At 35.4% G+C, this 27,478-nt stretch overlaps 1 protein-coding gene across 2 annotated transcripts in view; it reads right to left on the bottom strand.

Moving 5' to 3' along the window:
• Positions 1 to 27,478, bottom strand: part of LOC123868641 (peroxidase) — a 64,048-nt gene that overhangs the window by 20,271 nt on the left and 16,299 nt on the right. Inside the window, exons 2-6 of one of the 2 annotated variants that reach the window (XM_045911168.1) lie at positions 3,829 to 4,010; positions 2,108 to 2,158; positions 1,369 to 1,559; positions 664 to 840; positions 61 to 257 (exon numbers count right to left, since the gene is read on the bottom strand). In XM_045911168.1, coding sequence (XP_045767124.1) covers positions 61 to 257; positions 664 to 840; positions 1,369 to 1,559; positions 2,108 to 2,158; positions 3,829 to 4,010 — 798 coding nt within the window. The remainder of the gene's footprint in view (positions 1 to 60; positions 258 to 663; positions 841 to 1,368; positions 1,560 to 2,107; positions 2,159 to 3,828; positions 4,011 to 27,478) is intronic. The other variant, XM_045911170.1, reaches the window with a different exon arrangement.

Here is a 27,478-nt window from a genome sequence, read left to right as displayed (position 1 = left end):
TTATGACACAGTTTAACGCATTGTTCATTATTATTTGCAGGAGAGTAGAAAATATCATACCGGTTCAGCTGGTGCGAAAGGCGGTGTACATCTTCTATCCCTTGTCGTGCCCGTCCGGACGAAGTTCATGCATTGAGTGCCTACTCGTGAGTGCACGGGATCTGTCGGAGGTATAATGATGGGTGCGCAGAGAGGATTGGTCGCTGCGTCCTGGACCAGCTGCCCATTGTCGTCGCAACATGACACTGTGTCTTTATCTATAGGAAGAAAGAAAACTCTAGTTACATGTACTTACTGTATGTCTGTCTATATCCTTTTCACGTCTCAACCGTTGAACCTATCTTGATTGCATCTTAGAGTCACAGGATACTTTTTATCCCGGAAAATCAAAAAATCATAATACCATGGAATTTTTGAAAACCTAAATCCACGTGGGCGTTAGATTACACATCTAAGTATAAAATGTTGGATAGAAACAGGCCTTACTTGCGGAAGACTATAAGATCCCGTTGGCGCTCGCCGGGTACGGAACCCTAAAAACGACTAAGTAACTTCTTATAGAGAGTAAAATTCTATTTGTGAAAAAAAAACGATTAAGTATGTATATTATAGTCACACCGTTCACATAAATAATTTACAATTTTTAAATCGTATTGTACTTACGACTTTGCGCGACCCCAGCCGTCAAAGACATGTCATGGGTTATAATTTGACCCCACTGCTGGGCATTTAAGTTCCATATTGGATCGACAAGCTGCTTGCTGGGGAACAGGTAATTGCTGATCACCCGTGGATTGGGCAGTTCCTTGCCACTGACGGCTCTTGGGAACGAACTGATACCTGCAAAGATCAAAACTGATTTGAGTAAAGGAGTTGTAATTCTGCTAATAAACTAGCCTGATATCTGAGCTTAGTTAATTACGAAATTAAAATAGATGTATGCTCCTACTCTACTATCTGAATCAGAGAGGTAGATATGACTGAGTTTGTTAAACTAACTCAGTCGTACTAATTACCTAACTGGTCGAGTCTGGTCTGGAAAGAGGAAACTCATAACAAACTTTGTTGTTAGTTTTTATCCAGACAGGGGTGCGCTTTCAAACCTCGTTTGATGGCGGAAATGCTTAATTCTTAGCTCGGATTTTAGATGCATCACACCTAGATACATTCATAGCTCCATAAACCAATATACGTTGCGGTCCCAAGGTAGGTACCTACTATAGTGGTGACAGACGATATCAAACGAGTCATAAAGAGCCGCTAAGTTCAGGCGGCGCAAGACCGTGGCATGTGGAAGTCTCTACAAGTGATCTCGGTGCAGCAGTGCACATCTATCGTTTGATAATGATGACACATTCATAGACTCACCGTCCCCATACTTGTAGTTGACTAATCTTCCGTATGGAGTTTGCGGGATACCCCATGTCGGCCGGCGTAGGTTATTACAGGTGCCATCTATTGAGCGGTATCTTGACTTCACGCAGAATGGGGGAGCGAGGCCGCAGGTCTGCGTGGCTGGGTCTTGCCCAGACCCCAGAGGTGGGGGTGGATTGCTGAAACTTTAGTGAAAAACTATGCTTTACAAACCTGAATTCATAGGTACTTGATAGTACTTCTTAATTTAATATTATAAATTCGTAAGTATGTTCGTCTGTCTGCTAGCTTTTTACGACCATCTGTGTAACCGATTTTTAACATTTGCTAAACTACTTCTTAGTTTATATACTTACTTATACTTTTTTTTTTTTTTTTTTTTTAAAGAATATTAGCCATGTTAATCATGACTAATATTCCCCTTTCCCCTCCAACTAAGCGCAAAGCTGTATTAGGAGTAGGTACGACAATAGTGCAACGGGTGGGGTTTGAACCGCTGACCTTTTAGAATTCAGTCGGCTCCTCAACCTGTTGAGCTATTGAGGCTTCGTACTTATAAGTACTTATAAGTATTTTACATGATTTATAATACATTCAAATAAACAAATATCCAAAAACAAAAATGTACAAAAATTTCAATATTTACATAGATATTTAAGGGAATGCAAGAATTAAGTTGCTTTTAAATATTAATGTGTATATTTCAGAAAAAAAGTAGTATCACAAAAATAACCTGTGTTGGTATTTGGAGACAGTTTCTTCGATATCCTGCGGTTTGAGGTAGCTGTTAACAAATTGGTGCAAGATTTAGTTCATGCAACATACAAATGGAAATATGAGATTAATACAAGGAGTTTGTGTTGGTTATTATGGGAGTTCAAAAACGAATTAAACTGTCAATTTTCCGAAGGGTCAAAGTCTGGAATGATCCACTAGGTCTTTGTTCATATCCAGTAGGTACAATTTATTTTAAGTAAAATATTAGTTTCTATAAGATAAGATCTGAAGCCCTTTTAAATCTCGTTTCAATACCGTTTCATCTCGAGAAATATTTAACTGAAATGTGATCGAACTTCTCTTTGACAAAAACATTTAGAAATGATCAAGGTTAGGGACCTTTTAATATACTCTATCGAACAGCTGTTACTACTCTAGACTATTAGGTACAGCGTGTTATTAAAAGTAACAGCACGGGAGGCTGTTTTTTTTTTTGCAAAATGAATAATTTTATTAATTTTAGGTAGTTTACCTGTAAGTAGTTAACAATAATTATTGACAGTGTTATTCGTTATAATATTTATTAGTTTACTACTAATACAACAATCTTATCAGGTGCAATAATGTTCAATGTGCTGGGGTACTACGAAAGCCCAGTCTATTAGGCTTACATATTCACTGAAGCATTTAGTCAAAATTGGTATCCTATTAAATTTAAATTCTTACTTATTATTATCATTAGTAATTATTTTATGTGAGGAATCTCACATTGCAGGATTTGCCACAGCTATTTTTTGGTTACTTAAATTTCGTTACGTTGCTTATGGTGTGCCTGCAATGTGTATTCTACTTTATTAGATTAAAATCAATAACTAAGCATACATAATCTAAATTCTAAATACATTTGTTACTATACTAATAATAAAATTAATTCTGTGCAAATCAATTACAAAGGGCTTAAGATAACATTGGCTGGATTTTACATAAAAATCTGTTGTACCTAACTATAGGTCTATGGATAGCACATGCGTGGAGGTAGCTAGTCCGCAAAGACGTGTCGTTCCTTCGTACGCGAGATATTTGAATCGTTTTCATATAAGGCTGCCTAACCACCAGAGATGTGATACGTTGCTAAGCTACGAATGTGTCAAACCAAATCTCTTGGTTTTTATAGCATAGCTTAGCTTAGCTCTATTATTGCTGGAAAGGGGTATAACGAAGCTAAGTATTTTACATACTAGTTGAAGCGTGGGATGCGAGCTAAGGATGTGAGTTAAAGATGCGAGCTAACTATGCGTGAGTGTTGCTACGTATATGCAAAAAATTGACCATGCCTCTGAATCATAGGACTTTTAATCCCCTAGCTCTCGTACCAATTAGCTGGCATCGCGCATTTTTCTCGCATCACAGCTGCCTCGGGCGCATCTTAATATACTCGTAACAAATCTTACCCGCTCGGCTATACCACTTAGCTTTGGTGCAAATAGACACTAGTTTAGTTCGCTCGCCGCTTAGCTACATCGCACATCTGTGGTCGAAAGGCAGCCTAAACACGTATAGGTTGCGATTTGCCCATGTTTTTAACTTTCTAGGTACTTATTAAGTAAGCTAAGGCAAAATCAATGAATATACCTGGTTATTTTCTACTAACATGTATGAGACTGAGTTATTAAGACAAAACTAAAAAGGCTTCTTTAATTAGCATACTAAACATGCTTGCAGTAAGTATATACTCACCCAAGCCCATTAACTGGTAATCTTTGGGCTGGGAAACCACCGAAGTTGTTACCGAGAAAGTTTGATGGGAAACCCTGTAAGAAACCCTGCGAAGGGTTATTCTGCAACTGGTTTAAGAACTGCCCCACCGTAAGGCCGAAAAGCGCCAACAGGCATATCATAGTAGGAGTCGGCATTTTCAGCTGAAACAAAAGAAATTGTAATTTAATTTTAATTTGAGTTAGAGATGTGTTTGTTAGAAAATATTTTTTTTAATAGAAATCTGCTAAACCACAGACACAGATATTGGTTTCTAGGTAGAACGTAATCTACTTATTTTCATCGAGTTTGATGAGATCCAAACAAGGAGAGCTCTGGGGAGCGTGCTGGGTACTCGAAATAACTAAAATATCAAAAATATTTTCTTAAAAATAAAAAAATGAAGTAAGTATATATTGATTTATCTGTAATTCAGTTAAGTATTTACCTCTCTAATATAGGACGCTCCATCTTATTTCGATCCGAACGTTGAGAAATGCAAACGCTTACAAAAATCTGTGGAAACACCTCTATACCGACTAATCTCGGAAGTGAGTGAACGGAGTTAGACACGCAGTTGGTATTTTAAACTGATTTTGAACGAACTTTCCCTATCAAATTGCTTAAAGTTCAATAAAGTTTTAGGCCTCTATTCCATTAACTTAAAAAATTAAAACTGTTCAAGTAGGTACAAAAGCGCTACAGAAACTAATTATTAAGATAATAATATGTCATGCATTGATTTACGCCCGGAAAGGGCACTGTACCGTGTAATTGCATATTGTCACGAAGTGTAAGAGTCTGTTCAGACGGGCCAACTCAAACCACATTTATACCACAGCAGCAAAAATGCCGCCAGAGAGGTGATCGTGTGTCTCCAGACAGCATCCAGAAGTTGCAGCCATAAATCAAACTGCGAGTATAGCGTAGTTCTTTGTAGTAACGATTTTAACTCCTACTTATAGGTTTACAAGAGCCGTTTAACGCAACGTTCAATTCAAAATTCAAAATGTTTTTAATCATTTAGACTTTTACAAGTAGGTTCTTTTGAATTGTCAATGCGCATATCCATTAACCGTACGACAATAATATATAATTGTCGTATGGTAATCTGCGTGATCTGCGCATTTTCATAATTTTGTGCGTGTTTACATTTTTGCCGCTGTAGAGTAGCTGTGGCTTGTCTAGAAAGATCCTAAGTGCGACATATTACTTAGCTTAGGTTTGGGTATAGGACATCAAACTTCAGTTGCAGTGTATCTAATTTTAAAATTGGATCATAAAAGCAAAAATTTAGAAGCCAAAAGTTAGTTTAAATTAAATTCTTGCTTTATGGCTTTTGTCTGCACTGGTTGCACAAAATATCTAACAAATACACGTAAATTTCTGAACGTTTAAACTTTCACTAATATTAGTTGCCAGTAGTTTGGGGCTTACATGAAATGGAACTCTCGTTCAATTAGAAATTATGCTTCCCGAGGGAAGAATTTTGTCCTTTACGCTTTTGCATTAAAAGACATAGCGCTATTTTAACTTTCTATGTCACCCATATTATTTTACATGATTTGAAATGACTCATAATAATTGCATATTTTGCTTATTTTTATTTAGGTACTTATTACGTACCTACTTACGCACCTAATATATCGATTCTGCAAAGTTCTAGAGTTCTGGAGAATTTCGTTACGTATGACTAATCCAAGCTATAATAATTATTTATTAGGAAGTCAAATAAATAATTGTTGTTCAGAAGGATCGACTGAAGAACTGTATTCTTCGGTAATCTTAACAAACACTATAATAATAACTAATAGGCAAAAACTTCTAGCGAAAAAGCGCACTTTGATCTTTATCATGCGTACTTATCTCACTCGTTTTAAGAACATTTTGAAAGATAATATGAAAATTAAAAACACAGTTTTTCTTGAAAATTTTCCAAGATAATTTTAACACCTCTTACTAAAATTAATTGGCAGACCTATGACCTTACTCCATAAAATCTAAGCCTATTGTGCTATTCTTGCGAAAATTAAATGTTCTATTAATAATCTATTGTTATCTACATGACAATAATTATAATTTAGCAATATTATTTTGTAATTTCTGTATCTACTTACAGGTACGAGATAAATATTTCAATAGATATCTATAATATAATATAATAATTATAAAAAAAATCAGATCAAGGCCATGAACGTACGTTTGAAACGTAAAATGAACGTAGTTCGTATTTTCACAATGAAATTCGGTGCTAAATCAGGCGTTATACACGTCGGAAATACAGTAAATATCGCTAAAACGAAGTAATGAAATGCCAGCTACAAAGAGTGAAACGCCTATTGTGCTAAGCGTTAGATTAAAAGAAGTGTAGGTACTCCGACTCGGAGTCTCCAAGCGCTCCTTAAAAAGGTCGTTTGATTCTTACTTCAATAACTAGCGACCTGCCCCAGCTTCGCACGGTTGCAATGTCGCAAATATACACAACAATACACACAAGACAAAACAATATTAAACTATCCTCTTGAATCACTCTATCTATTGGTGACCGCACTAAAATACGTTGCGTGGTTTAAAAGATCTAAGCGTTAAAATATATTATATAATATACATAATTTCAAATTACATATAAATACATTACATATACATAGGTATAATATATTTTTGCGGAGATCTGGTAAACATTACATTATGGAGGATTCAAATGAGACTAAGTTTGTATGTAACGTGCTCTAAGTGAATTCCCCTTAAGTACCTGGCACTGGCTTACAATGTATTTGAAATTTTACAAAATAAATTGTAGTTGCGCTATCAAGTAACAACTCATTAACAAATGCCTACGCAGTTTTGCAACATTAAGTATTTGGACACCATGTTGACTGTCATAAAATAATAATAAAAATACTAGAACTGAGTAGATAGGTATAATTATCGAATTAAGAACTACTTATTACTTATACCAAACCCAAGTCAATGAGAGCAGCTAAAGATTTGAAATTACTAATCGCCACTCCTGTAAGTTGGTACGTACCTAGGTACTTACCTAGCTACCTACTTAACGTAAATAAAATTATTCGTTTCTAGTTAAGTATTGTAAGCTGTAAGTACCTATTTAAGAACCATAGATAATCACACTAATATTATAAAGGTGAAATTTTGTGTGTATGCGTATGTTTGTTATTCCTTCACGCAAAAGCTATTTGACGGATTTGGTTGAAATTTGGAATGGAGATAGATAGTATCCTGGATACTATCCAGGCTATCCTACTCATACATACTACATACGCTACATACGACACACACACACACACAGCACACATACGCATACACTACGCACAGTACGACATAAGCTACTTTTTTCCCGGAAAATTAAAGAGTTCCCACAGGATTTCAAAAAACCTAAATCCACGCGGACGAAATCGCGGGCATCAGCTAGTATTATAAAACACCAAGCAAAGCTCAGAACTCTACAAACTTTGCTTATCTGGTATTAAAAAAAATATATACATACGGGTAGCAACACCAGACCACATAGATACCTATTGGCGTGGGTTTACGCACCTTTTGACACTTTCGAGCGTGCTTCAAAAAATAGCGGCCCGTTACCAGGGTCGCTAAGTTCCTACCTACCTACTACCTATTAGTAAAAGAACACTACAGTCTTCCACTGACAGACAGACGGACGGACGGGCGGACGGGCGGACGGACGGACGGATGGACAGACAGCACAGGCTTAGTAATAGGCACCCGCTGGCACCCGTCCGGTATGGAACCCTAAAAATGCAGTCAATCATTAGAGTCAAAAGATTTATTCCACTCTTTAGGACATTTTCGGATTTAATGATTTAATACACGTAGGTACCTATAAGCTTAAAATTTGCTTTATATAAGAATCTCCAAAGATTAGGGATTATGTCGCAGTAAGCGAAAGGAAAACATATCCTTTACATTGATCTACGATTTAGAGGAAATGCTTATATTTTTCAACATATCCATTTTCAAAGTACCTACTGCGTCATGCGTTTTTCTTATATTTATTTACTTTCAGCGGCTTATTTATAAGTAGGTATTTGTTATTTTTCTAACCATTTTCCTCTTTTAGTGTATCTCAACTTTGTAAGTTAACAGCTAAAATTGATTACCTATCGTCAGATTTCAAGTATTTTTGGTTTGAAAATTTTCTGGCTTGAAAGTCTGAAGGGTGACTGAAAATTCAATAATAATAAAATATGCCAAACTTCAATGCAGCTCTGAGATACCTATCTATTTTATTTTTAAAATGGCTGTGGCCACGGACAGCAGCACAGATAAACAGACGAACCGGACCAAACCAGGAGGGTTCCCAATTTTCCTACGTAACCCTAAAAACAGCACATTTTTAACGTTACGCGAATAAAATATGATCGACTCCAATGAATATCACCTTGATTGAATCAGCTCAGCGTCCAAACAATAGCGTTGAACGTAACTGATTTTACGGTAATTATCCGTTTTGTAATACTTTTTCCTTTACATCGAGGTGAAGGTTGTAAGGCTTTCATTGTGAATCAATATTGTCTGTTACATAAAACCGTATCAAGTTACATTCAATCGATCTTCTATCATATTTTTGATTGTTAGGTTGTTGTTAGGCTCTTGTAACTACAAATATACATATTGTACTGGGCAATGTTAGGTGTAACACAGACGGAAATCTTCGAGACGGTGACATGCGATATTTGCGACTGCGTATTAAGAGGAGTCTCTCCGTCACTCGCTCCATACAAACGTAGTTCCAATTTCATTTGAATATTAAGCAACCAAAGTCCATGAGATTTTGCAGACATATTCTAGAAACTTATATCTATGCCTGTGGTTTCCCAGATTTCTGTTAAAATATTCGGTTTCAAAGTTACGCGGTCTTAAAAATTCACATACAAATCTTTGAGCTCCTGTAATTTTGAAACTACATATTTTTAGAAAAATCTTAAACACCACAGGCACAGATATTAGTTTCTAGAATATGTCTGCAAAATTTCATGGACTTTGGTTGCTTAATATTCAAATGAAATTGGAACTACGATTGTATGGACTAAGTGACGGAGAGAGCCCTGTTAATACTTATTTGTGGGAGAAACTGTGACATGCGACTGGATCGTGTGTTATCATCTCACGTGTGATGTGACTGTTGGTAGTCGAGGCTTGCACGCTGCTTTGTATAGAAATGTATGGAGACCATTTGAGGTGAGTGACCGCGACGTGAAGCCATAGATATCAGTCAATCACACTACACTGAAGTGTCGCGCGTCGCTGTTGCACGTCTTGGTCGAGTAGCTCAAAGTCTACGTAAATATTTTCAACCGACAGCTAGACTATTAAGCCTTTTCAGGCATCAGATCTATAAACGGTTATGAGCTGACATTCAGTTTTATTTTCACGCTTCACTTCATAAGTATCACTAAAAAGATCCATAAATCACCCACTGCCAAGGTTCAAGATCGGAATTCTTATTTCCTGACGCTAATTTACTATGCCTTACTTTCGATGTAAATAGTGCACCGTCCTCCTTTTTTTTCTACGTCCGCGCATACAACACGTTTAGTTAGGCGTGGTTAGTATTCATTAGTAGGTAGGTAATTTGCTTACATATCCGATTTGTTAAGAACTGTGTCGGTTATGCAAGTTACACCTACTTTTTGTAGCTAAAGTAATTACGCAAATAACTATCTCAAAACAAAAAAGTTGCAAATATGTTTCTACTTGATTAACTTTTCTGTACCATATAGGTAGGTAATAGGTATCCCGTACATTTACAGTTTATTTACATCTATACTAATAAATAAAATTGGAGTGTCTGTCTGTAATTTCGAAATAACTACCTCATATTAAGCTCATATGGTTATTTGAACGATACCATGACTGAATCACACGTTTTTAAAATTTTTGTCTGTCTGTCTGTCTGTCTGTCTGTCTGTTTGAAAAGGCTAATCTTTGGAACGGCTGAACCGATTTTGACGGGACTTTCACAGGCAAGTAGAGGATTGACCAGGGCGTAAAATAGGCTACATTTTTAACCGACTTTCAAAAAGGGAGTTGTGTTTTTCTACCTATGTACACCGAAATCTCCGAGATTTCTGAACCGATTTGCGTCATTTCTTTTTTAATCGATAGAGGAACTTTGCGACATTGTTTCATAAAAAATTTGGAGTCCAACTCCTCAATCCTGATGCTGCAGGGGATCTAACCAATCCACGCGGGCGAAGCTGCGGGCATCAGCTAGTAATCAATATAATTGTTGTTTACAACTTGATAAGACGTAGGTAAATAATAGTACGCGACAGGAATGACCTACTTACTACAAAAGTTGTTAAGAAATATAAAAGTCAAGTCAAGGTTAGGAGTAGTTACATCAGAAAATGTTGTTTTTCTAAGAAAAAACGTCGTGGTTCAATCAAGCGTGATTTAGTTCAGAAATAAAATACGGATATAACTAGTAAGCAAAAAAATATTGTACGGAAATTCTGATTTATGTGGGGCATAACAAAACGAGACTACGTTTACCTCGTTTTATTTAACGTTTCGCCTCAGTTGAATTCTAACAACGTCAAGAAGAAATGTATTATCTCATGCAATTATTTCCACACAATCTAGATTTGTACTACCGGTTATCACCAGTTGAGGCTGGTCGTCCCAATTGGTTTTCCCAACACTGCGTTTTCTGGTGTGGAGTCGCTATTCTATAGCATCTTGGTACCTCAATAAGAAAATCTGTATCAATACGTTTATCGGTTCTTCAAGCGTTTCATAAATTCATCATATTTTTGGTTAATCCGAGCCTTAGATTGATAAATCCGTTGAGATCTTGTTTGAGGAATATTTCCACTACACATTTTTTGTGACAAATGTTCGCCAATAAATCTCTCAAGTAGTGCGATTTTTGCCGAACTTTCAATCATCATCATATTTCAGTAAATTGCCACTAGTCGATGTTGCCTGCGACATCGTCCTCATGGATTAATGTTTATAATAGTTTTGGAACTCTTTGATTTTCCAGGATAAAAAGCAGTGTATGTCGTTCTCCAGGTTTTTAACTAAGTATAAGAAGGTGCTTAGATATAACTTAATATTTGTATTAGGTTCAAATCAAAATCAAAGCTTCATTCTTGTTTAATTTTTTATTAAGAAATATTCACGCAAAAATAATCAGTAGTTCATCCATTGGTAAAAATAGTACAAAAATCCGTATTGTTGTTTCTGATTGATTAGCACGAACAGGCAGACAAACTTGGTGCGGCGGCGGGGGGGACTTTGTTTTAATAATAAGTACCTACAGTGATAGTGAGTGATATTAGGAGATTATTGTAGAAATACTTTGTATACAGGGGTATTTCTGCTAAAAGGGTATTTCTGCTATCGTAATCTGACCTTTTCTAATAAACTCCATATCAAAATTTATTATGGTATTCGTGGGTCGGAAGGGAGAAACTTAATATTGCAGATTCATGACCAACACTATTATTAGGTATGTTTTACAGCATTAGGTAGATACTTGATGCTCAATTAATTACGTTTATGTTTTACCTTATTGATTGTAAATCTTTATTACGTATATTATAAGACACAGTCAAACGATTTAAGTGAATGCATTGAAATGATATTATTAGGTAGAATATTATGTTAAACCTAGGTATAGTCCGCGACAGGTCGACATGGCAATCGAGGTATACGAGGGGGGGGGGGGCTGTGCGGGTGTGCGAGGCGTCCCCACCCCGATTGCATAACTATCGCGAACTATATATCAATTTATCATCATTAACATCGTCATTTTTGGGTATTTGTGCCTCAGAAAGAAATTGAACCCTCATCACTTTGTGGTCCGTCCGTCTAACAATGTGTCAAGGCCCTTCGAAATATGCTTGAGGTAACAAGCTGTTTGTGTACATTAAATTAGCTCTATATGTCGGGCACCCATTGCAATGAGATTCGGGCGCCACCTATTGTACGCTGTTGTGTAACAAAAAACAGCTCAAAGTATCAATCAACTAGGTAAATCAGATGAATTATGCACGAATGCACATATTATGTCACGATCGACTTAACACATAAACATCATGTAAATTGAAAATGAAGATTATGTAAATGACAAAAAAGCTTGGATTTGATTCGCTCCAGCAATACACGGCGCTGCAATTGCTTGTATACAGTATGGCATATTATTGTAAATTGTACATTTGAAAAGAGCAACCGCCGAGTTTCTTGCTGGTTCTCCTCGGTAGGAACAGCATTCCGAACCAGTGGTAGATTATTTTGACGATTCGAAAGCACTTGTAAAAGTTTACTTGAATAAAAATGATTTGAATTTGAATTTGAATCAATTTTTATATAATACTAGGCAATGCCCGAAACTTCGTTCGCGTGGATATAGGCTTTTTAAATTTTCCTTAATTTCTTTAATTTTCCGCGATAAAAAGTAGCTTATATGTTAATCCAGTGTATAATCTGTCTTCGTTCTAAATTTCAACCAAATCCGTCCAGTAGTTTTTGCGTGAAAGGGTAACAAACTTGCACGCATACCCACACACAAAAATTTTGGCCTTTATAATTTATATATTTTGTGTGTGTCTAGCTGATGATGCCATTCCGTGATCAAAAGAAAATTTAACCTTTGTGCTTCCCCGGGATGTAAGCTATCTCTGTACATTCAAATCGGTTAAACAAAATGTGCCGTAAAAATGTAGCAGACAAACAGACAGAAATACACACTTTCACATTATTGTAATATTAAATAAAATTATATAGCATGGATTAGATATCATCTGAATATCAATACATAAAATATAGTAATTCCATACTAATCATACTCATAATATTATTAAAAATTGACTGTCTGTCCATTACTTTCCACGGCTTATCACAAGTTAATGAATTCTCACAAGTTTTTAAAAACTCATATCCCCGTGGATGATTTTGTGGGCATAAGCTAGAAAAAAATAGTAATAAAATTAGTAGTTTGTAGGGATTAAATACAGACAGAAATAAATTATCCTTTGGAGACCACTTTCTGATAGTAATTAGGTAACATAGCTTAGAGATAATCGCAAAAGTAATTCCAAACACCTGGTGACCTAATTGCCTCGTTATATTTTAGTTTAGTGCAGCGTGCATGGGAGCAACCGTATCGAAAGGTTTTGATCATACACGTGCCATTTTTCTACTCAGTGCAAACTCAGGAAAAACTCAATTTTCTTTACTCACGATACATGGGTATACGGGAAATAGGAGGGATTAAGAATATAAGGAAGGTATAGTAAGCGAAATGGTAAAATCTGATGCGTCATTTATGTAATAAGTATAAAAATAAATCATACCCGCGACTTCGTCCGCGTGGATATACGAGTATGTCCAGGTTTTTCGAAAATCCCACGGGAATTCTTCGATTTTCCTCTTTTTTTCCTCAAGTTGTTTGTACTAAAGAGATGGTGTCCACTAATATGTCCACGTGGATTTTTTTAAAAAATCCGTGGGAAAAAATGGATCGTGAAAACGAAGCAGACAGACATTCAGACATACTTATGCATTTATTATTAGTATGGGAGTATGCATGTGGCATGCCAATTATTATCGAAAGGAAAGCTTTCAGTAAGGATTAGGTAGGTAAATATACCTACAGACTGCAGTGAAGCCTTGAAGGTAAGGTAATACTTATAAGTTTAATATATTATATGAGTAGAAATTCGTATTATTCTTCCCACAGATAAGTAGGGTTAGAATGTAACCTTTGACGCTTACATAGAAATTTATTCCTTTGAAATGGAATGACGGCTGAATGTGTAGGTTTATTGTTATGAAAAAAATTTCATCATCAACATCGACCGATCGCCGGCTCACTACTGAGCAAGGGTCGGTTCTAGGAATGAGAAAAGTTTGGTCATAGTTCACCACGTTGACTAAGTGCGGATTTTATTAACACACCATTAGAAACATTATAGAGAAAATCTCACGATGTTTTTCTTCACCGTTAAAGCAAGTGATATTTTAATTGTTTAAAACGCAGATAACTTCGAAAAGTTAGATCGAACCCCCGACCCTCCGAATAAGAGGCCTGCTAGGCTATCATCGCTTCAAAAATATTTTTTCCTCTCTAAATAAATAGGAAAGTGTGTCTGTCTGTTTGTCTGCTACGTTTTCACGGCCTAGCCGCTGAACCAATTTTAATGAAATTTGGTACAAACATGGGATACATCCCGGGAAAGGACATAGCCTACTTTTTATCCCGGAAAATCAAAGAGTTCCTACGGGATTTTAAAAAACCGAAATCCACGCGGGTGAAGCCGCCGGCATCCTCTAATACCTATCTAAATATTACTGAAATTTCAGATAATAATATAATGATAGTCGTAAATGGATTTAAAGCGTTTATTTTAGTGATCATTTCATTAGCTACTCATTAAAATCATTAGTTACAAGTAAAGTTTCAATAACCGCAATCATAGATAGTACTAATACTAACATCGGATCTATTACCAATAATTTAGTCATAAATATTCTCACAATGGATTAATATAATTCATATGTACACATGTAATTAATGTATGTAAATGTACTAATAGAAACATTAAAAGCTGCATTCGATGTTAAAATCACAATACTTTAGTAATCATCTTTCGTCTTGCAGGTATGTTATGTAATGGAAGCATCACAATAAATCAGATCAAGTACTAATTGAGGTTTCACTGTGCCAACGATGTGTTAAATTTTAACTTTACGACGATGCCGATGTTTAACTACCAAAAGTAATCATTTGTAATATTACATTCCTTTTACGTAACAATGTTATTCTAATGTCATTGCAGCATAGAAATGGCAGTAATGCAACACTAGTCGTTATGCCTGCCGCCTGATACAGTTTATATAAATATATTATTCATTCAGCGTGTATAGTAATCATCTTTATTCTTTAAGTATCATTAATAGTATCTTGTCATGAACTAAAAAAATATACCTACTCTTTGAAGTAGTTCAATAATTTTATTAATGGTATTTGAATTAATTACTTATTATGGTTGAACATTAAAAAAAAACATAATAAGTAGGTATACCTAATCATAGTGATCATCCAGCTAAGCTGATTCCTTGTAGTTAAGTAAGTAGAGTCATTTTCATAAGCTTTTGACAATTTCACTAACTAGGTACTATGTAATTACCTATAATTACTCAGTACCGGCGATGGTAACATACTCGTAACACTATCATATCATTGAACACGTCCAACACAAAGAAATTATTTTTCATTGACTTTTAGCTTGTTTAAGTAGATTTCTTGAATAATAGTGAATAAAAGTTAAACTTTGTACTAAGACAATCAAACGAGCTGAAGGAATTGTAACTGTAAAAATCCTTTTAGTGCTAAAATAACTTTGTGCTTGTCCTCAGTTTCCAATGAAAAAGCTTGATGGCGATTTATCATGTTCCACTATAATGACTCTGGAATACAATCGACTGTGGTTCCTTGCGATTTTACTATTACGTCATTAGTGTATGAATAGGTAAAGTAATTTGAATCATAGTCAAATTCAAAGCAATACTTTGAAAGAAAAAGAAACTTTGTAAAACTTTGCAACAAATTTTTGATTGCTAATTTTTCACATAGGTAGGTACTACTTATTCATGTTAAACCCTAATGGCGATGTTCAAGGACCCTGAAATATAAATATCTGAGGGTTTGCTGGAAAAAATTCTGCTGGCACTTGACCTTTAGTGCCAACTGAATCCAAAACAATAGGTAAAATTTTGAATTTGGATGCGATTAGAGTCAGCGATCTTAAATAAATGGGTGTACCTAGGTACCTATCTAATTATGAACCAAGTCGTTAATTTAATTACGAATGGCGCAAAACTGATGCTATGATGCCAGGAGTAATTAGTAAAGTTGCATTATAGTAATTATGCATTATACCTATTTCCTTTATATTTAGGTCAAGGTTATTGGCATCTAGACGATTGTTGTGGTGAATCAATTCATTAGCATAAAGCCTTATCGAGGTGCAATCAGTTTATCTTGATAAATAAAAAACCGGCCAAGTGCGAGTCAGACTCGCGCACTGATGTACTCGGGTATTTTTTCCAAAATTTTGCACGATAAATCAAAAACTATTATGCATGAAAATAAATAAAAAATTGTTTTAGAATGTACAGGTAAAGCCCTTTCATATGATACCCCACTTGGTATAGTTATCTTACTTTGCAGCACCAGAGGAACCGCGAATGCGATGCCAGCCGTTCAAGAATTTATTGATCCACCCCTTGAATAACCCATGTTGACATCTAATGGGAACACCGCCCAAGGGAGTTGTCTACTATTTATGGCATAATACTTAATTCAATTGGCATAATTAGGTTAACTACGCATACATACCTAATTAAGTATTGCTAATTTATTTATGCGAAACCATGTAGTTTTAGTTTGTTTTTGTATACCATCCGGGAATTAGTCTGATTAGCTTTTCTCTGTGACTTGTTATCGTAAACTAAATACTTATTTGCTTAATTATATTAATTAGCAAACTAATTTCTTCCATGTTAACTTTTTCTAGATGCAATTTATCTAAAGAATGTCGCGTGTTGGAAAAATGGGGTTTTTATAACTATATTACACATTTAATGTTTCTCTTATAAGGTATTGTCGATATTCATTAGTGGGTATTTTGTCTACTTTTCCGATTTCTTAAGAGTTATGTCGCTTGTGCGTAATTGATACTTTTTAATTAAGTATTAGTAAGTAGGTACTTAATTACAGTTGTGCTAATGTTCTATTAATGGGTATCTGTTATAATATTTACTTTAACTAACCAGTTAAATTGGCTCTCGTTTTTTGCAAACTGTCAATTAACTTAATAAACTGTTTTTATCAGGTAGGTAAGCTATCTAATTTAGAAATCTGAATGTTATTTTTTTTAAGGTAGGTGTAGTACACGACAGGTTGAGATGGCAATCGGAATATGAGGCGGGGGGACGCCCCGCACATCCGCACGCGGCCCTTGCTCACGCTTTTCGAGGATGAATTATAGTGCGTTTCATCGAATAGTACCTATGGCGTTATGTTGGCTCCCCTGTCTGTTGGGTGGTCATTGGCACCATATTGGCATGAGAAGACGCAGATTTTGTTTATTTTCATTTGATTTTCATTTCATTCATTCAGGAAAATCAAATGAAAAAAAAGATTCCGACGAATTGAGAACCTCCTCCTTTTTTGGAAGTCGGTTAATAAACAAAATCTGCGTCTTCTTATGCAAATATGGTGCCAATGACTTGGACAGAAAGGGGAGCCAACATAACGCCATAGGTAGACTGTGCGATGCAACGCACTATACCTGCAAATTCTTATTGAAATCGGTTCAGAAAAAAAAAACAATAGACAGTCAATTATAAATTCATAAATGTTTAAAAATCAATGTTTGTTTTTCATAACTTGCCAATGTCAGAGCTTGCAGTTACATAAACATAGTTAGCTACACAAGACAGACAGACACTACCATTTCATAGATTGCTGTGTGACTCTACTAGAAATAGTAGCTACATAACTCATTTATAATTATTAAAGCCATCGATCTGATTAACAGGGCTCTCTCCGTTTTCTAGTTTCTAGAATATGTCTGCAAAATTTCATGGACTTTGGTTGCTTAATATTCAAATGAAATTGGAACTACTTTTGTATGAAGTGAGTGACGGAGAGACCCCTCTTAAAGCGCAGTAGGTACCTATCTATCTATAGCTTTGACCCACCCTTGAACAGCAAACAGGTGTGCCTCATGCTGTTTGTTGTTGATCTGTTATCTTGAAGTGTGTCAGCGTTAATGGTAGTTTCCGCATCATGTACAAAGTTAATTTAGAATTTTAACTTATCTTGATAACACAATCAAAAACTTACATATCAAACATTACATATACTTAGAGGCATAAAATCACTACTTACCTTAGTTTAAATATCGCTATGCTTAAAATTCCTAATAAAAGTCAACACAGTAGGTAGGTTCTTATACAAGGCTTATACACATTATAGTATGAAGTGTACAGCAGTGTGATTTAGTAAGGGCGCTGGTGTTTAAACGGTTCTTACGGTTCGGTTTCCTAAAAGTCTCCTAATAGGTAGGTACGTACCTGCCTGCCAAATCGAATTTACATAACAAGATATTTATCATTCCTTCCTTCAACACTAGACATTCATTGCTAAACTTGCATTTAGATCAATGCAGTAAGTAATGCACATTCACTTTCTACACAATATAGGTACTTACCTGCGTACCTATCTACTTCAACTCAAACCTATATTGCATTGTATTGTGTTACTATGAAAAAGTAGTTTGAGTGTATGTTTTACCCTTTTTTCCTGGGATATAATATTATTATCATCATTGAACAAATAGATTCTTTTCGATTATAATATTATAAGAATAATGACGAAAATCTATTTATTCTAAAGCTCCAAGCACATAGACGGAGAGTTGAAAATAAAATTATACAAACTTTGGTATGCGACAGGTCGAGATGACAATCAGGGGTATGAGGCCCGCACACCCGCATGTCACCCGCGCTATGCTGCACCGGGTTAGCGCGGGGGCTGTGGGGATGTGGGGGGTCCCCCCTTACCCCTCGATGGCCATCTCGACCTATTGCGTATTATACACTAGATTCAATTCTCATTGTTGACATTAAAAAACAAATACAGGCCCAATGTGAGTCAGCCGCGTACATGAAGATTACAATTCTCTACCTATTATATTATTGTTCATGAGATATAGCCTGCTGACAGACAGACGGACGGACGAGCGGTCAGCGGCAGCTTAGTAATAATTATGGTACGGCTTTATTGCATTTGTTACAATAATTAGCTTGAAATAGGTATGTTTGAGTATCCACTGATGTAATTTTTATTACATAAAAATCAGAGCATAATAATAGCTAATAAAAGTTACCTCAAGACTTCACGGCAACTTAAACAGTTTGCCGAAGCGTACCTATTACAATTACCAATCATTACTTTTTCTTCCTAATTTCCTATACAATCTTAAATTATTAGCATAATATTCCTTCCTAATATTAGCTCACACTAAAGTCTTAGGTCATCAGTCAAGGCATCGTTCTGCTGTGCTTTTCAAATAGTTACATTATATCTGACTAGCTGACGCCAGCGACTTCGTCCGCGTGGATTTAGGTTTTTCGAAATCCCGTGGGAACTCTTTGGTTTTCCGAGATAAAAAGTAGCCTATGTGCTAATCCAGGATATCATCTATCTCCTTTCCGAATTTCAGCCAAATCCGTCCAGTAGTTTTTGCGTGAAGGAGTAACAAACATACACACACACACACACGCACACATACAAACATTCGCCTTTATAATATTAGTGTGATAAATACTATGTATCCAAATCTAGTAGTTACGGATTTGTCTCTCAGAGATATACCCAACATAGCTCGCTCCATAGCACGCTGAGCGACTTCGAACTTGTGGACAAGGCCAACTGTCCGTGTCTACGTTTCAATTCGTCGATACCCCAAAGCCATACCTGTGATGACTGCTGAAACGTGGACACTGATAATTACTTGGTCTGATAAAAATGAAATAATGTGGAAATTATGTGAGATGTGAAAAATATGTCTTGACCAATTTTTCTACATATTGTTCTGAAGAATCGTCCACTTCCTTTAAACCTCTAATTAATGTTATCAGTAGGTAAGCATGTAATGTTGTATCTCGTACAGATTATGGCATAACAAAGGCTGAGGGCGTGAGTATTAAGTTCAGAGAGCGGGTCTGACCTTTGGGTCTCACGTTTACAATCAGTTGTCTGTTGACACAGTACAAGAAAGAATTCCTGTAATCCATACCTACTAAATATTATAAAGAGGTAAAGTTTGTAAGTTTGGTTATAGGGGGCAATCTCTGTAACTACTGAACTGATTTTGAAAATTCTTTCACCAGTAGAAAGCTACTCATTACTCCTGAGTGATATAGTTTACAATTCATATCCAAAAAATAGAGATCCCTACCATAATTTTAATAAGCTACTCGTGCGAAACCGGGGCGGCTAGCTAGTATATTTTATTAAAATTATTTATTCTCGTATCAATAACGACATTGATAAGCAAGTGATTGCCTATAATGTAAAACAATAATAAATGGTAAACAATGGTATCGCCCGGTAGGTAGCTGTATGTAAATTAAATTAAAGGCAAGACGTGAAATGCTTCCGAACGTTTCCTAATCAAGCCTTCAATGATGTTCTGTTTCAGGAAATAGAAAAAGTAATTTGGGTCTGCGTAATTTAAAGAGAAGGTACAAGAAATACGAAGTAGGTAGGTACCTAATGAAATTCTTTAACGCCGCAGTGGATAAGGCTAATAGTAGATCAAAAACTCTATGTAGGAAACTTTAGCTTTCAATAAAATATAATCTTTATTTTTCTGTCATTTATTTTACATTATAACTTGTCATAACTTTAGTCCATCTATTTATTTTGAGTTCATAATATCGTTAGCTGTTGTAAAAAATTATATTATTATGTTACTGTAACTGTGAAAAATGGAACCCTTAAGGATCACTTTGTTGTCCGTCTGTCCGTCTGTCGTGTCTGTCAAGAAAACCTATAGAGTACTTCCCGCTGACCTAGAATCATGAAATTTGGCAGGTAGGTAGGTCTTATAGTAATTAGTGCCATATAGAAAAACTTGTTGATTGCTTAGTTGTACGTAATGGTAGCATTTATAGTTCTTGCTCTTGTTAGGTATATTATTATGTAGATTGAAGGTATTATTGTTTTAACTGTTTTTACTAATACTAGGTATATCTTTCCCGTTAAGTTTTTCAGAAAATCCTGTTTGGGGTTTTGCCAAAAAATATTTATTTACCATCAGCGCTGGCGGTAAATAAGGAGTGTACCTATGTAGTGTAACCGTAGATATGCCACCACACATTGAAAGTGCAACTTCTTCATACAAGGAATAGTAATTCCATTGACAGAAGATACAAGTTTGCACTGCCAAATGAAAATTGTTGAAAAGTAATTTACTCATGTGTGCAGACAACTTAGTTGAAAGCTTAATTTCGATTTCTGATACGTGATCCTGTTTAATTTTTCCACGATCCCTATCTGTAAAACTTGATCTTTTTACCGATATTTTTTAATCAAGTACAGTTTTCCACATCGGATTTTCGAAATCAGAATAGCACTCTTAGAGTCCTGATTTCTAACATCCTCAAAATCTAGGTCAAAACAAGAGTCAATTTCTAAAATACCGCCACCGTAAGCACTTTAATTAAACTTCAAAAGCACTTAAAGTTTTAGATTCATTTACTTCAAAAGCTATTTTTAGTGACAAGTAGCTTAAAAGTAGGTACCTCTACTCCTTACCTACCTACTTAGCCAAAGGAAAATATATTAATTACATTACGTTTTCACTTTTATGTTTTACTAGTAGTTGCCCGCGACTTGGTCCGCGTAAAATATCTGGTATCTCATCAGATTAGAAATTTTCCCGCTGCAAAAGGCCTCGTTTACCTACTCATTCAGGTACGGAACCCAAAATGTCACTATTGCCGAATTTCACTTGTGGGGGGTGTTATAATTTTTTAATTTACACCTTGTAGTATAGGTAGAGTACGCTTTATCTACGACGTGTCTATTCACTGATGCTTTTAAAGTGGGTTTCCCAAAATGTGTATTATTTTGTGGCAAGGAAAGCGAGCGCCGGAAACAGGCAAACACACTCTAGAGTGAGCATCGTGCATTAGTTGAAAGGGAACCAACCCACTCAGTGAATTATTATGTTAATCAATTGCGTTGAGGTATTAAAGTGACTAACTAGTATCATACATACTTGTATGTATTTCACTTTATTTCGTACTAGCTGATACCCGCAGCTTCGCCCGCGTGGATTGGTCAGATCCCCTGCAGCATCAGGATTGAGGAGTTGGAATCCAAATTTTTTATGAAACAATGTCGCAAAGTTCCTCTATCGATTAAAAAAGAAATGACGCAAATCCGTTCAGAAATCTCGGAGATTTCGATGTACAGAGGTACAAAAACACAACTCCCTTCTTGAAAGTCGATTAAAAAAGTAGCCTATGTTACACCCTGGTCAATCCTCTACTTGTATGTGAAAATCCCGTTAAAATCGGTTCAGCCGTTCCGAAGATTAGCCTTTTCAAACAGACAGACAGACAGACAGACAGACGGACAGACAGACAGACAGACAAAAATTTTAAAAACGTGTGATTCAGTTATGGTATCGTTCAAATAACCATATGGCCTTAATATGTGGTAGTTATTTCGAAATTACAGACAGACACTCCAATTTTATTTATTAGTATAGTTATTTCCTTTGAACTGTACAGCGAAGTGAAATGAAATAAAATGAATAAGTATTTATTAAGTACACAAACTTGGTTACATGTTAGTTTTATGGAATCCTAAACCGTAAAGTAAGTAGGTATTCAGAGATTTATTATTACAAAATGTATTTAACTTGAAATGCCTGCCTGTTGAACTTTTTTGGATGTAATATCCGTCATATTGATTTTGTTCGTATAAATTGTAGCCTATGTCACCCGGACTATAATAACGAACCGATTGACACCTCATTCATCAAAATCGGCTCAGTAGCTTAGGCACTACGGTGGAATACAGATAGATACAAACTAAATATGCATATTATATAGACTGCTATAAAATCATAACCCTTTCTTTTGGCCTTGCCGTAGTCGGTGAAAAAAAATTGAAATAGGATGAGGTACCTACCTAGGTATTTAAATTAAAAACTGTTAATTAGACGTTATAAAAACCAATACAGTAGTACAATAAAAACTTATTTCTAGCTTATCAATAAAATCATGAGTTTTAATTACACTTTGATAGAATCTACTGAAGCATTACCTATTATGTTATGCTGTACATTGTTACTGGTATGGTTCATTATAAGAAAATCTATGATTACCTACTGTAAATAATACATAATAGCAACGTTATGAATGATGTGCCCAATAGATAAACAAGATCTGTAATTTTTCTTACACCTAATTTATTCGGATGTATTTATCCAATTTTAATTAGTAGGTAATAATAATTACCGTGCAACCCAAGCACAATCAATGCGACAAATCCTATTTCTTGCGGGTTGTTTTTTACTATAAACCCATACTTTACATTAAATTATATTAAATTAATTTACGAAAAATAATTATATCAAGGTGCAGCAGCCTTTGAAAACGACAAGTTTTCTTAATAATGTCTAGACTAGAGTTTAGACCCCGTTCACGCAGCATTAACAGCACAAGTTTTTGCAGGATAAATCTTATCTAGTAGCGCATACATTGAGTACAGAACCATTCACACGTTGTTTGTAAGTACTAAAAATAAGCGTATCTACAGAATTTTAATCGCGTGAACGATTCTACTCAGTTTATGCGATTTACGTACGTCATAGGTATTTATTTGGTAAGATTTATTTTGCAAAAATGTGCACTGTTGCCGTGTGAACGGGGTCTGAGTTGCGTGGACGAGCAGACATGATCTTTTAAGATTAAAGGAAAAAAACATCTGTCACCGAGAGCTTCCTTCTAGTTTTTTTTTTCTAAAACGTTTCCATCTCAAAGGGAGAAGTTTTTATTTAAATACTGCACATAACGTAACTGAAAACTACAAATTCGTACTGAAATCGGATAAAAATAAGCTTTGACAGAAAACGCTTTTGGAAAGAGAAAATCTTATGGAACATCAGTATATTGCCTTTATGTGCTTTACATGTGCATGTTTCCACAACACAACTAAAACTTCTGAGGCACTGCATTGAAAACCTACTGGTAACTTTGGCTATATCCTGGTTCATAAATTCAAAATTAATCACGTTAGTAGATAATAATATTGTGGAGGTAATATTTTCAATAATATTAACTGTCACGTACAGACAGATGGACGGACGGACAGATAAACAAACGGATAGTTACGTTTTTTATTAGGGACAGAAATAGCTTACATCACGGACATGGGACATAGAATACTTTTTATCTCGTAAAATCAAAGATTTTTCACGGCATTTTCAAACTAAATTACTTTATCAATATTATAAACTTCAGAATTCAAAACTACCGTGTCGTATTATATTAGACAGAGGTAGCCTTGTAGGCGTATGGCCTTGACAATCCATAAAAAAAAATTAATTGAGTTTTCAGCACTTACGTAATTTAAATTGATTTCATTGATCTCTGATGAATGTAATTCAACTTTGTTGTTTACAATAAGGTGCTCTTAGGAGTTTCGTAAATTCATTTAGGTTAAATTCGCGCAATATTATTATTTTTACGAGAATGTATTTACTTACATAAATTAGGGTTCCGTACCTCATAAGGAAAAACGGAACCCTTATAGGATCACTTTGTTGTCTGTCTGTCCGTCTGTCCATCTGCCCGTCTGTCGTGTCTGTCAAGAAAACTTATAGGGTACTTCCCGTTGACCTAGAATCATGAAACTTGGCAGGTAGGTAAGTCTTATAGCACAAGTTAAGAAAAAAGCGCGCTCATTGTTCTGTTATCCATTGTAAATATATCTGGTATCTCGTTTTGATTTCCATCACCCAACTTCAATCGAACACCTAAGTTAATAAAGCAGACTTTAAAAGACGCCTCTCCTCTTCTGTACCTTCTCCTTAGGTATGCGTTATACCTTGCTTTAAAATTAAAACGTGTTATGTTTGAATTGAAAGCAGCTTAACGTAGATCATAAAAATAAATAAGGTGTTTTTAAATATCTAATGCACTGAAATGGACATATACAAGTACGCTGGAATAGGTATGCAATACAAAATGACAGCTACTTTTTGTGGCAATTCGAAACGCCACCGAGCGTACAGGGAATTCAAATTGACACTTGTGTCAAATGGTCTTGGCGTAGACACTATGTTCACAGATATCACTAAAGTTGCAATCAGCGCCGAATGGCGAAAATCGTTGCTTCAAAAATAAATTGGCAATCGCAAGTCCATCGTATGCCGGAGGCCAGTGATCTAATAATAAAAAAATCCAAAGAAAATAAAATCAAAATAACACGTATTAAACAAACGACTCAAAAAAATAAAGGCACAAAAATTTTCTACATGGATCGCGCTAGGGAAATGTTAAAATGCTTTTTTACCAAGCGCTGGATGTTATTTCTCTTTTTAGTAGGTATTTCCCGGAACACGGATTCGTTCACATTTTCATGGAAAGCAATTTGGAGTAGGTCCGGCGAAAATTCTGTTAAGAGCATTCTCAATGTACCTATAGGTATAGATAGGATATCGTTCGTTAGGCGAGAAAATTCAATCAACGAACTAACTCATAACCCATTTCGATAGAATGGCCTTATTGTTGGGGCGAGAATAATCGTAGGACCCTAATAGTCCTTTAAATGGTATCCAATATAATACGATGCACTGTTTCAGGAAAAATTATAGATTTTGAAACCGATTTTATCATAATATATTTGGTAATTTTTTTGTTAACGCCTGATTCTGGGAGACCACCACATTATTCTAAATATATAAAAGGAAACATGTATGTATGTGTGTATCTGTGCATGTGCGTGTGTGTGTATGTTTGTTACATTTGCTGTCATTCGGAATGGAGATAGATAATATCCTGGATTAGCACATAGGCTACTTTTTATCCCAGAAAATCAAAGAGTTCCCACGGGATTTCGGAAAACCTAAATCCACGTGGACGAAGTTGTGGGCATGTGGGCGTCATCTAGTATTAAATATAGATCGGATATTGTAGGAAAGCGGAAAGTTTTCAGTCTTGAAAATTTTCCATATGCAGAATATAAGTTTCAATAAAAGTTTTTCTATTTAAAATTTGCCATTGTCTTGATTACGAAAACAATATCCACACCAAATAACTGTCATTCCTCAAGGCAATATCAACAAGGCGGAAGAAAATCTCTCTTACATGTTAATCTAAATCATTAGGTACTTAAACGGAACGCCTAAAGCACTTCCCAGTGTTTAGGTAAAGGTAGGTATACTGTAAATAATTGCCGTTAGGTCATAGTGACAATCAAATTGAATTTCAAATAGAAAGTTCATGTACCTACTTGTATCTGTGTATGTGTGTAAATATAATATTATATATTGCACTAGGTTAGGAATGGAATATGAATAGGAAAAACGAATTACCTACTTACTGTACAAACCTACATAAGTGTTGGAAGTAAATAAGGGGACACGGACGCAACTGACCGATTAAAAGAAGGATCGCCTAGGTACTTGGGTGAATTTGCATTTCTGACCGTCTGTCTGTCTGTCCGTCCGTTTGTTCGAAGTCTTTAGTTCTGAATTAATTTACGAAACATGTAAATCGATTGCCCTTGACTTAACATTAAATATTTAAAGTAGGTAAATGGGAAGCAATATTTTTTGGCTTTACATTATTAGGTACTAGCTATATCCAAGCTATCATAGATAGATTATGTACTTTAATCCTACCTTCATTTTTTTTGGCCGATATGTTAATTTGTTTGCTGGAAAACGAAATACGAGGAAAATAGAAACTTACTGGTAGTGATAATATATTATGTAAGTACGGTATTTCATAATAAGTGTACCTAATTCTCATATCATAATTCAAATTCATCAGACAAAAATACGAGTTATCTTAGTAAAAAAACTACTACAGTTAATTTCATCACAGACATGTTTGAGGACTTCCCATTGTAAAAAGTACGATTAGGTACATAATGTTGGTACAATTTGTTTTTATGACAAGATCGCATTCGTTTCTGTCATAAAAATACGTTATGAGTTATGACGTATTTCAAACGTAATAGCATGTGGAATTGTAAAAGAAGTATAAAATTTTCTTTTTAATTAAGTTCGCAACTTGTGCTAATAAGAAATTGCGCTTCTACGTACTCGATTGGTGTGAATCGGACATTACTATGTCCGATTCACACCAATCGCGTATGCAACACGTGTGAAGTGTGAACCCATAGACGTAACTGCACGCATTACGTCTACGTGAACGTTCACGCCACGCAAGCGGCATGCCATGTTTCATACAGTTCCATACATTACAACGTAATGGTAAGCGCCACGTCTACGCTTACGCAGCCTGTGTGAACGAGCTCTAAGACATATTTTTCTTTAGTTGACTTAAAAGGTAAATAAATAGCAGAAAACTTTTCGGAGGAAAGCGTAAACAAGACGCTTAACAAACCAAACTTTAGAATATTTAAATGCGTTCTCGTTTTATTGTACTTATCATGTTTTAAAGGTTGATTTTTCTCTTACGTATACATAATGAGTACCATGATTTTATTTATAGTTCGCAGTAAAAATATCCTTGCATAGCGCTTTCCTGCGAGAAACGACGTCAGCTAAAAAAAATTAGATCGTATGTATTTGTGTTTTTATTCTTATTATATACGGCAGCTATGTATAAAATTTAAAAAAAAATGCGGATGCAATCGAAGGCTCAATAGAAGCGTACATGTGCTAAAATCAGTAACGAAAAGAAGCAAAATACGTAGTAAGTAGTAACTAGTAACCAATGTACGCCCAGCTTTAGATGGTTTCATTGTACCTATCTAGATGTGTAACAACAAACAAAAAATGTTTGTCATGTAATACGA

The sequence above is a fragment of the Maniola jurtina genome, chromosome 10 (genome assembly GCF_905333055.1).
Source record: "Maniola jurtina chromosome 10, ilManJurt1.1, whole genome shotgun sequence".
Taxonomy (NCBI): Eukaryota; Metazoa; Arthropoda; class Insecta; order Lepidoptera; family Nymphalidae; genus Maniola; species Maniola jurtina.
Note: the sequence above shows the minus strand (reverse complement) of the source record. Positions and strands in the feature narration are given on the sequence as shown.